The sequence below is a fragment of the Gopherus flavomarginatus genome, chromosome 3 (assembly GCF_025201925.1).
Source record: "Gopherus flavomarginatus isolate rGopFla2 chromosome 3, rGopFla2.mat.asm, whole genome shotgun sequence".
Classification (NCBI taxonomy): Eukaryota; Metazoa; Chordata; order Testudines; family Testudinidae; genus Gopherus; species Gopherus flavomarginatus.
The window spans coordinates 174,943,845-174,956,635 of NC_066619.1; the positions used below are offsets into that span (position 1 = coordinate 174,943,845).

Sequence of the window (12,791 nt, forward strand, 5' to 3'; positions counted from 1 at the left end):
TTCGATAGCAGTTCACTACACTGCCACAAAAACTAGGACATATGTTATGTAGGTTTTGGAGGCATCCCCATGCGCTGCAGGGTGAATGACAAAGTCTGTACTCTGATTTCAGTAGTTGCAGATGCCAGTTTTTCAAATATTTTGATTTAAAAAGTTGTTTATGGGTACAGTACTTTATTGCGCAATATTTGGTTACCCAGAAAACTGGTCTCAGTAACACTATTTTACAGTGTTGTAACTCCACTGATTTCAATGAGATACTACTGATTAATAGCAGTATGTGTTCAGAATCAGAACTATAAGTTTTAATAATGAATTCAGATCTTAAACAGTTTTCTGTCTTTCTGTCTGCTTTTAATGCAGTTTACTTAAGACTTTTATGACTGACAGTAAAAAAAAATACTGAGCCAAATCTCCAGGTGGTGTAAATAGGCACCTGTTTACTTCATCTGAGACGCTGATCCTTTAGGTAGAGAAAATATCTTGTTTATTTCTCAAACATTCAGAAAATTGTATCTGAATAGTCCCTCTCAAAGCATTTATCAGTTCAATGCTCTTTTAATGCAGGTATCACGTCATTGTGATTGTATTAGTGTATTGCTTTCCACTGCTTGTCATGGGTATCACTTATACCATAGTCGGAATTACCCTCTGGGGAGGAGAGATTCCAGGTGACACATCTGACAAATACCAGGAGCAGCTCAAAGCTAAAAGAAAGGTACTGTTCCATTAAACCTTGCTAAGTAAGTTTATATTGATTTTTTTTTCCTGCTGAAATCACTAGCAATTATGTTGTAAAGTCTTGGAAGTGTTTTATTTCAGACAGAATGGCATTTGAGACAGTTATAAAAGAACTCTCAGTTAAAATCGCAATTGATTTTGACTGGGTTTTTTTTTTCCAGTGTGGTTGTTGTTCAAACAAATGATGTAAATGTTTGGATTTTAACTCTTTACTCCAGTTCTAGGGAGCTCTGAGTAACATTTAGTCAGGCATACAATTGTGTCCTTGAGATGTGAAATAGAAGGTCTGCGTTATTAACAGAACTAAAGTGATGATCCTGGAACTTTGGATTCAGCTTTGTCTGTTTTCTGAACAGTAGCTCTTTATTGACCTGATCCAAAGCCAGCAGAAGTCAATGAGAATCTTTCTCTGACTTAACAGGTTTTTGACCTGGCTTATTTCACTACACAGATAAGAGCTGCTTTATCTATTCATCTAATGGAGACTATACGTTAGAAATTAGCACCTTTTATAGTGAGAATCAACAAACTGAGCCTTTCAATTATTTTTTCAATGTATTTCATTAGTTGTAATTATTTGTATAATCAATATTTCAGCTTATACATTGTTAGTGAACCATTTACTTTGACAATTCACTCAGTAGTTGTGTAATTGGTCATGTGAATCTGGTTGTATCATTTCTGCTTCTTGAATGGATGACAGAACATTCCAAGTAGGATAGTAACCGAATAAATAAGCCCTTCTGTTATTCATTTTCAGATAAAGAATTACTTGTGCTAAAATTCTTTAAAATGGATTTGCAAACATTGGGCCCAATGATGGAACCCTAACTTGCTTTGGTGAGCACATACTCAATTAGTCTGACTGGTCATCCCAAAGTTATCCCAACATTTGTGAATAATGAACATAATCCCATGAGTCATAACAAACTGAACAGAACACTTTGTGAAATACTTATGAATCAGTTATTCCAACTCCCCCACCAGCTCTCCATCACAATTAAAATTCACGTAGGAGGACACCACCAAATTCTGCTTGCTACTACTGTTACAGTGTTGTGTCTTAGACAGCCGTGACCTTGGAATACAAAAATTATGTTAATGTAAATAACTATCAGCCTTAATTAAACCCATCCATACTTGCTGGCCATCTACATATAAAACTTGTGGACTGGCTTACTACCAGTCCACAATAGCGGGGAGGAGGGGGGAACTCCCAAAGTCCAATTCAATATGCATGAAACCATAGGATGGATTCTTTGGTGCTTCACTTGTTTCAAAAACATATAAAGGAACATAGAAGGAGGTTCTCCCAGACAATACAAGTGATCGCACTCTTAGAATAGAGGACCTAGGAAGGGAGAGGTCATGGCTTCCAAGGGTGTTTCTGAGCCCAGGATACATCATATAGCCCTGAGTCCCTCTTTACATTCATGAATTGGTAGCACAGCTGTGTCTCAGGGGATAGGGTGATCATACATCATTTTTTGGCTGGGACAGTCCCTTTTTTAAGCCCTATCCCAGCCCTCCCAACCTTTTTGACAAAACTTGGCATTTCTCCAGTTTGCTCTTGCCAGCTTGATCAATTGGCAAGAGCAAATGGGACAAATTCCCAGAACGATTTGCTGGGCAGTGAGAGGCAATGCCAGGCTCAACACCACTCAGGGTAGGGAGTGGGAAGGGCCCCATGTGAGTGGCTTGAGCTAGCCCCACCTGGGGGGATGGGGAAGGCTCAGGCTAGCAATATGTGATATCCTGTTGTCCCTTTCGGAAATATAGTCAACCTACAGACTGACTAATGCAATGTCTTCTTTGTATAGGTTGCAACCAGTTTCACTCATCCAAGTCCTGGACGCTTCAGGGCCGCCCGGGAGGCGGGGGCAAGTGAAGCAATTTGCCCCAGGCCCTGGGCCTTGCAGGGGTGCCCATGAGAAAATATTGCAACCTTTTTTTAGGGAAGAGACCCCTGAAGTTGCTTTGCTCCAGGCCCCCTGAATCCTCTGGGCAGCCCTGGGATGCTTAAGGAAGTTTAGGCTACCACCTGTAAGCTGGAAGCATGTCCTTAATAACTAGTAAAACCCAGTGTGAAAAACATTGGAAAGGACTTTGAACAGCTCCTTTCTGGAGGACAAAGTGCCAGCAACTCTTAAAGAAGCAATTGTTAGGCCCGGCTCAAGCAACCATCTCTTAACAAAGAATCCTGTGGCACCTTATAGACTAACAGACGTTTTGGAGCATGAGCTTTCGTGGGTGAATACCCACTTCGTCAGATGCATTTAGTGGAAATTTCCAGGGGCAGGTATATATATATGCAGGCAAGCTAGAGATAATGAGGTAGTTCAATCAGGGAGGATGAGGCCCTGTTCTAGCAGTTGAGGTGTGAAAACCAAGGGAGGAGAAACTGGTTTTGTAATTGTTTCTCCTCCCTTGGTTTTCACACCTCAACTGCTAGAACAGGGCCTCATCCTCCCTGATTGAACTACCTCATTATCTCTAGCTTGCCTGCATATATATATACCTGCCCCTGGAAATTTCCACTAAATGCATCTGACGAAGTGGGTATTCACCCACGAAAGCTCATGCTCCAAAAGGTCTGTTAGTCTATAGGGTGCCACAGGACTCTTTGCTGCTTTTACAGATCCAGACTAACACGGCTACCCCTCTTAACAGACTCTCTTACCAGTTATTGCCTTAACTCTATTCTTGTGAGAGTGGGGGCGGGGGTTAATTTTAAACTAAGTGAAAACTGACATGCAATTATCAAGGAAATCTGGAAAATGTACTTAACTGTATTTTCCCCCCAAGAAGCTAATGCTTTAGATTCATTTCAAGGAATATGGAAAGCATTTCCATACTGCTCTATTTAGATCTTTAATGGGGTCCTTATCTCCCACAGGAGCGGGAATGAATCTGCCATTCATAATATCACTCATCCAAAAACAGGTTTCCTATGTTTACAAAATGAACTTTATTACAAAACCCTAGCAGTGGAAACTCTTTAGTGGGCAATTATCAGGCTTATTACCTATACCTCCTCATTACGTCAGAAAAAGAAACGATGAATGGTGCCAAGGGTTTGACAGGGAAGATAAACTGAGAAATGACTGTGTGTAACGAATGCAGTTTGCAAAAGGGAGTTTGGAAGGAAACATTAAATTCAGGCTCCTGAACTAGGTGAGCCAAGCCTTCCCACTTTATCAAAGAAATTCAACACATTTGATAATAAAATGAAATGAACAATTTATGTTGAACGCCAGAAGGCTTTGAAGAGAGTAGCTGGCATTTACTTTGTGTTGCTAATAGTCCAACTAAATCCCTTCAATCCTTTAAAACAATGGCCATTTAGGACTTTAAATGAACACAAGAGACAAGAAATGCCTCATTAATTAAAGGCTTGTTAACATGATGGCAAGCCCCTGTTTTCATTATGCCTCTCCACATTATCTCTCTGCCTACAATGGGCATATACTGGAATTCATGCTTTGCAAACGTACAATAAGAGGATTAATAGTGCATGGGACGTAAAGTAATGGCATCAGCAGTGTTATTAGTGGAGCTCTTAGACAGCTCTTCCATTACACTGCTGTGGTCTCAGGTATGATTTGTGAGGCAACTGGTATTTGGAAAGATTAATTTGTAATTGTCACTCGAAAAGGCAAATGAATAGATCAGGCTCCAAATTCGGTTCTTATTTGTTCTTCCTGCAACACTCAATAAAAAAAGCTACAGCTCTGCCTTTATTCAAATGAAGAGAAACTTGGCTAGTTACCTGTGCTGATTCCATTTTATTACGAAAGGTAAATATACAACACTAGGGGATTTTGACATTATGCAGTGAGGTACAGATTATTGAGAATGGTGGTCAAAACATATGAAATGCTAACAGTTAATGAACAGCACACCTAAGACTTCTAACAAAGTCATTAGAAGTTTGCTAAGAAAATGGTTAACACCTAAACAACATATCAAGTCATCAACAGCTTTGAAGACATTCCCATTTTCTGTCTATATGCAGCACTGCAACACACCCACATTGCTCTCAAAGTAACTTCCAAATTCTGTGGGAATTCAAGGAAGATCACCTTACATCTAGAGATGAGTAAAACCATTCCTGGTATTTTGGAGGGCCCCAGCTTTGCGGCATTTCAAAAGTTCAGGACAATATGGGTGAATTTTAGAGAGTATCAGTTTCCAAGAGAGACAGAAGAGGATCCACCACCCACATGATGTTCCAGCCCAGGGCCAGGTTAACCTGTAGACCAGTGGTCTTGCCCCCTCCCTTCACTCCCCCCAGCTGCAGCAGCACCTGCTCCAGTATATGCTCAAAACTTGAACTAAGCCCTGCCCTGATATTAGGAACTGATTTTTGTCTTGGAGTCCCCCCACTCTCCATTTGTGAATCTCTCAACTTCCTCTTTCAGCCAGGGCTAGAAGGAAAGGACAGAAATATCCCAACAGAGGCTATTGTTGCATTATTTCTGGAAATGAGGTGAGAGATTTTTTTGCTAACATATACAGGTCTGCAGGATACTGCTACGTATACATTTGAACTTTTGGATGCTTCCCTGAATCTAATTCAGTGGCCAACTCCTATGAGGTTTACCCAACACCAATCTGAACTTTAGAACAAGAACAAGACTGAGACTTGGGAGATATTTTTCCTTCTTATTAAAATTTTTGCCATGAGAATTGACTCGTGTTTCTCGGTTGTGCTCTCATCCAATAATCATTTTCATGAAGAAACAATTTCCATGCCCAATTGTCTGTAGATGAGAAACTTTGAATAAGTATATAAATATGGGGAATTATTAAGTGTTAGTGTCAAAATCACCCTAACATTAAAGTGCACATTCATCCCTAGCTTGTCAACCACTACAGTTTTCTTTATTTTATTTGTTCATCAATTCCAATTCCCCTTGTAACTTTGCAGAGACTGTAAAAAGGGAATAATCAACATATACTGTAAAGGTCAAAGTAATAGCTTGCTTCTATCTATTCTGTGAGAGATGATTGTAATACAATTCTGGTACAAAATTTTTGTGACAAAGATTGTTTTGATAAGATGAAGTAAGAGTCTTGGGCCAATGATTAGACCAAGAATAGGAAATTCTATTCTTCGACCCTCTGCATTTTCCATCTTTTCTCTATCTTCATCTTTACCTATTAATTTTATGCTAATGATACTCCACTGTGTGTGAGTTTTAACAATTTTCATGACTACAACACTTAACTCTGTCCACATTGTCTTCTCTTGACACTGTCAACATGCAGCCTCAACTCAACTTCCTTCTTCACTTCAGGATAAATAAAAGCCAGGCGTGACATTTGCCCAAAATGTTTAAGTGTTTGTGGTCCTATGAGCCTGGAAGTACATATAACGTTTCCCACTGTGTCATAGTATCCCAGGAAGTAAATCAGTAAGCACGCAGGTGCAATAGTGTCAATTATGTGAACAAATTTGGAAAGCTAGATATTGAAATAGTAGTTAAAAGAGGAAGGATGCCATAACCACTAAGATGAGACCCCTCTATTTGATGGAGTAACATACTATGTGTGAGATAAGGAAGCCTAGAATACAAGAATATAGGTATCTAAGATTGCTTTCTAAAGACAAAAAGATACTCCAAATAGTTTGTTGATTGTTTGGATTTAATAAAGTCAAGTTTATGATCTTTGATGTGAATTTGAGAAGCCACACACTGTGGGAAGCCAAATATAAAAAGAGGACAGAGTTACTTGTTTCTGAGACAGGGTTAGAATAACAAGGTGAAAATTGGAAAACTCACCCAGAATAAAAGAGTGACAAGTTATGGTAGGTAAACAAGACATTTTAAATATTTGTTTTCGAGTGACTCTCTAGAGGCTCAACACAACCTTAGAATAAGGCACCCCTAAGCAAACACTTTACGGTAGTGTGCTGAAAACAAGATTGGGTATAAATTTTAAAAATGTCAATAAAGCACGCTAAGAAATAGCCACTTCTCCACTCTCCACATGTAACCAGACAGAATTCTGCTAGACTCACCTTGTATATAGAATTGAGCCCTCTCTCCATCACAGCTAGAATATTAAGATTGTGATCCTTAACAAACTCATGAATGAGAAGCTATTTATGAATATAGCTCAACAAATGAATCCTCAGGAAATATTCTTGACTTTTCTCTGGCATGCCACACAACCCATACAGGAAGAGCAGGTTGTCCAAGTTATCAGCACACACAGACTAAGGACACGACGCCACATCCAGACACTATGTCAAGGTCACAGGCTTGTGTATATGGCATTATACAATGCTATTGTATAGCACTGCAAAGAATCCATTGGTAATACACATTCACTCTATCCTGTATGAAATATATAAAATACTAAAGAGAAGTAGCGGTGCTACTCGCTGACATTAGACAGTAGTCTAAAGAGTTTTCACATGTTGGATTCTCATACTTTTTACTTCAGTGTTAGAATTCTCATCACTGGCAACCTTAAATAACATTTTTTTCATGCTTTAACAATTTTTGATCAGAGAAGGACCCTTTCCCTTCATTAAACTACTGTTTCTGTTTTCAGAATAATTTACATACTATTTAAACTAGATGGCAGGCATTCTTAGTATTTTTTTTTCCTCTGAAAGCTTTAGATCCTGCCTCCAGTTAAGAGTCATTCCATACGCCATTCAAGTTTGTCTAAGTAGACAGGAGAAAAATTATTTCCTTCTTGGAAGTACATTAAATTATGTATTTCCAGCACATCATTACAAAGTTTCGTGGCCAAGTGAATGTCATCTGCCTTGACCTGTGCTATTCCTGTTTTATCTGCTATTACCACACCCAGAAGTTATTTCTGGAACTGCTAGCCTCAAAAGTTGTATGCAGTGTTGTTGTAGCCATGTTGGTCCCTGTATATTAGAGACAGAAGGTGGGTGAGATTATACCTTTCATCGGACCAACTCCTGTTGGTGAGTGAGACAAGCTTCAAAGCCACATGCATCTGCCACTGTCTCTTTAAACCTAAAGTAAGATACTGCTTGGGAAGCAATGCTTCAAGTCAAATCACTTTTGGTGCTTTGTCCTCCTATGCTGCATCTCAGACAGATGTCATTGACACAAGCTCTTTTTTACTCTGAAAAGGACATCAAAAATGTTTTCTCTAAATAAAAGCTTCTTTATCAGTAAGGTAACACCTAATCTTTCCATGAAAAGATAATCTTCCCATCTGTAGAAAAGATGATAAATAGATGTGCCTGCTATTAAAATGTGTCAGGGAAAGATAATGGTATTCATTACGTGAACAGCTTCCTATAGGGAGTGAAAAGGAAAAAGTCAAAGGGTTAAAGCTGCAATTAATGAGACAATATTATTATCCCTATCAAGATTTGCCAGACTTATTCTCAAACCTTCTCACTCTCTAAGTCAAATAAAGCAGTGGTATTACATCGTAGATGTGCAACATGCTGGAAAGCAAGGTCAGTGATTATATATTAAAACTTGTTAAGAATAGAGTTGGTAAGAACAGAAGACATAGCTACAAGACAAGAAACTACAAAAAGGACATAACATAAAGTGGACAATAGAATTTATTCAGATGTGTTGACAGAGATCCTATCAAAACCTGAGGCTGTTACGGCAGTTCACATTGCCACCTATTACATCCATCAAAATTAATTATGGGATTCATTAGGCCTTGAAACTTCAATGCCTTGTTTACTAAATGTGAACAAGCAGGACAGGTGGCTTGGGTAATGAAGCTAGATGAATGAACTCTGGACTTAATGAAAATTAATTTCAAATTTATGGTATGTGAAATTAGTATCAAGGATGGATGAGCACAGAAGCCATGGAGTAAGTCAACAAATGCAGTCCTCTTGAACTGTCCTTTTAAAGCATTGTCTACGCTAGGTAATTAAATTGGTGAGATAGCACATGGTAGGTGGCAATGATGTAACGTATTCACAGTAACCAAGCTATTTCGAGTGAAGATTGGTTGCAGTTTTGCCCTGTATCTGTATGTCACTGCAGTGGCACTGCTAACTGGGTATTCCTTCCAGGAGCAATTTAGTAAGTATGCTCTTTTCATCCAAGGATGCATTTCACCCTTTTTTTGATTAAAGCAATTTTATCATCCAGGGGCTAAAATAATTTACACCTCACGAACTGCAGTACATTATCTATGAAAGAGCCCAGACAAACTACTGTGAATTTTCTCCTATTGGATCCATAATTAATAACTACAAACATTTTGTCAATTTCTGATATCTAACATTTGAAAATGTTACTTGGAATGAACACATGAAATTTAAGTAGAAAAACATTTCACATTATGGTAGGGCTGTAAAAATTATATTGTTCAGTGAACATCCATAAATCCTTTATAGTGATTAGACTAGTAATGAAAGTGCTTCCACAAATGTCCTGAATCCATAAGTGTCAAATGGGATGTAAGTCTGGAAGAGCAGCTGCTTTTACAGTCCCTCCCAGGAGCACCTGGGGAATTATTAACCCCTTATTTTTCAGACCCAGGGGAATGCTTCTGAATCCTGTCACAAATTTCAATTCCCATGCTTTCATACGAGTCTGTTCCACTTTATCAAAATTTAAAAAAAAAATAAAAAATAAAAAAATCTTTCTAATAGAAAGTATTTCTTATCTGTGTTTCCAGTATTCAGTCCAGACTTACAAACACCCCATTAATTTCCATTATGGCATTTCTCATGCAGGTTAGGATGCTCATATGAATAAAAGTTTGCAGGACAGGGACTTTTGAAGAGCGCACTCTCTGCTGGCTTGCCTTGTCATGGCATAGCAGGCTCTCCACATTTGGCTCTGCCTGCTAACAAACACTTTGAAAGAGAAGACGATGATTAGTGCAGGGCTAAAGTGTTACTGGCTTGTGGATAAGGGGGAAGAAATAGATGTGATATACCTGGATTTTAGTAAGGCTTTTAACACAGTCCCACATGACATTCTCATAAGCAAACCAGAGAAATGTGGTTTAGATGAAATTACTGTAAAGTAGATGCATAACTAAGTGAAAGACCATACGCAAAGAGTTTTGTAAATGGTTCACTGTCAAACTGGGAGGGCATATCTAGTGGAGTCCCACAGGAGTCAGTGCTGGGTCCAGTTCTACTCAATATTTTCATTAGTGACTTGGATTATGGAACAGAGAGTATGCTTATAAAATTTGCATGTGACACCACGCTGGGAGTGCTTCCGAGTGCTTTGGAGGACAGGATTAGAATTCGAAATAACCTCTACAAACTGGAGAACTGGTCTGAATTCTACAAGAAAAAATTCAAAGATAAGTGAAAGTATTTCACTTATGAAGGAAAAAGTCAAATGCACAACTACAAAATGGGGAATAACTGGCTAGGTGGGAGTACTGCTGGAAAGCTGTTGGGGTTTACAGCGGATCATAAATTGAATTTGAGTCAATATGTTGCCATTGTGAAAAAGACTAATGGTCTGGCATGTATTAATGACAATTATATGTAAGACCAGGGAGGTAATTGTCCTGTTCTGCTCAGCACTGGTGAGGCCTTAGATGGAGAATTGTGTATGATTTTAGGCTCCAAACTTTAGGACAGATGTGGACACATTGGAGAGAGAGAACAAAAATTATAAAAGTTTAGAAAACTTGGCGTAAGGAAAGGTTAAACAAATAAGCTTGTTTAATCTTGAGCAAAGAAGACTGAGGGGGGACCTCATCAGTCATCAAACACTGTAACAGCTGTTATAAAGAGGATGGTGATCAATTGTTTTCCATGTCCATTGAAAAGAGCAGAAGTAATGGGCTTCATCAGTAGAAATGGAAATTTAAGTTGGAAATTTTTTTCCTAATATATAAACTATAAGAGTATTTAAGTTCTGGAATAGGCTTCCAAGGGGAGGTTGTGAAATTTCCATCATTGCACGATTTTTAAGAATGGGTTAGACAAATACCTGTTGGGGATGGTCTAAGTTTACTTAGTCCTGCCTCAGCACAGAAGGTTGGACTTGACGACTTCTTGAGTTCCCTTCCAGCCCTACATTTCTATAATTCTGTGACTCATCCTTCCAGCCAGGTCACTTATAGTCACTCCCCCAGGTAAGAGAGTTCACCAGCCTCACACCAAGTCCAATTCCAGACTTACTAGTCCTTTTGCCCTGGTGTCTTCATACCACCTTTCTGAGTGGGCCTGTAGGAAACCCAGGCCCTCCCTTTCCACTTGGTTTCAGGCCAGGGAATCTATAATAAGCAAGCAATGTCATCTACTCAGACCCATCCTGCTTCTTCATTGGGCTTCTTCCTACCTTAGCCAGTCTACAGGCTTTTCACGCAGCCCCATCCTAGGCCCATTGTGTACTTGTATTCTCCTCATGCTCCACAGCCTCTCAGGGTTTACCCTACTTTCAGGGCAGGGGCTCCCAATGGCTTCTCTGTTTGCCTCCTGGCTTCTTGCCAAAGATCTCTATTCAGGAGAGGATCCCAAGGCTAGCTCTTCCCCTGGGCTTCCTTTTTAACTCTGCAGGACTGCCAAGAGAGGGACTGCAAAGTTCTTTCCCTTCCCCGCACTCTCTCTCTCTCCCCGCAGCTCCCACTGGACTTCACCCCCTTCTACTCTGGGCTTCTTTTCTTTATAACAACCAGCTGGGACTCATCTTTCATTGGGCAGAGCCCACCCTCCAGGTACAACCTGGTGGCCTCATTGAATGTTCCAGCTCCAATTAACTATTTCAGCACCAGTGTGTGGCATACACCACAGCCCAGGGAATTTAACTTTTTTTTTATTTATGTTCATCACAAGCTTTTTTAATGGCTGAGGGCCAAAATACCATGAGTACAATTCCCAGATGGTGAAGATATGATAAAAAACAGATATGCTGTTATTTTTGCCCAACAACTGGCTCCCTTGGGCATTAAAAACATGAGAACTGTAAACACAAATAAGGTATCAAGATATACAACTCTATTCAGGTGTTCTTGAATTCCATTAACTTGAACTTTATTGAGGTTCAATGAATACTATTCATAATGATAACATGGCCCCAAGTCTACAATGATATGAGGCAGTATGGTTCCTACTCTGAGATAATCCTTTAAAGTGTTTCAAACAACTTATTAAATCCTTTCCATCATATTGTATATAAAGTACAGATGGACCTAATACCCATTGTAAAAGCAGTTCAGTGTTATGCATCATACTTTCGGTTTTACTGTTTCGCTCTTTGTGCACTCAGTAATTGCCTAGGAAAAAAATGAGACATAAGTATTTGTTAAAAGACACCAAAATTAATATACCCATACCAAAATGTTTTAGGATGATTCTACAGGTTTAGATTTTTCAAAGGATGAGATTAATCCCCTCGTTTTCATAGGCAATCAGACATCATTTGCTTACTCCTAATATATCTGTCCCTTGCACCTGACAGACCTTTTTGGCCATTAATTTTAGAATTTATCCATAATTATTGCCTTCCTGCAGCAGAAGTAAATGAAGTCACACTTGGTTGATTCTTTCTATATCAGTGTGAATTTTCAGCTCCTAAAATGTACCACTTGATACTTCTGGACACCTGGAACCTGCTGTTTATCCACAGAACAGGTACAGCACAGTAAGCAGCAGTACACACTTCCCCACATAGCCCTCCATGTTTTTCTAAGCAGAAAGGACCACCATGAGTAAGAGGGGAGCTACATGATCCTATGCTGCAGAAGGTTTGAGCAAGCTCTGCAGGATGTGACTGTCATCTTTAGCCTGTGCAGTATTGTTGTAGCCATATTGGCCTCAGGATATTAGAGAGGCAAGGTGGGTGAGATCATATCTTTCATTGGACCAATTTCTGTCGGTGAGAGAGAGAGAGACACGCTTTCAAGCCACACAGAACTCTGCTTCAGGTTTTCTTCAGGGCCTTAACCTATCTACTGAGACTTCTAAATTAGCAGTAGTACTGGTATGGCAGCACCTAGGATCCCTTGTCGTGGATGCTAGATGCTGTAAAAACACAGAACAAAATGATAGTCCCTGCTCCAAAGCACTTATAGTCCAAGACGAGGGACAACACAGATGGATACAC

General features: G+C 39.4%; 1 protein-coding gene across 1 annotated transcript in view; it reads left to right on the forward strand.

Annotated features, from left to right (window-relative positions):
- Nucleotides 1–12,791, forward strand: part of TACR3 (tachykinin receptor 3) — a 68,364-nt gene that overhangs the window by 27,881 nt on the left and 27,692 nt on the right. The window contains exon 3 of the mRNA XM_050944519.1: nucleotides 568–718. Coding sequence (XP_050800476.1) covers nucleotides 568–718 — 151 coding nt within the window. The remainder of the gene's footprint in view (nucleotides 1–567; nucleotides 719–12,791) is intronic.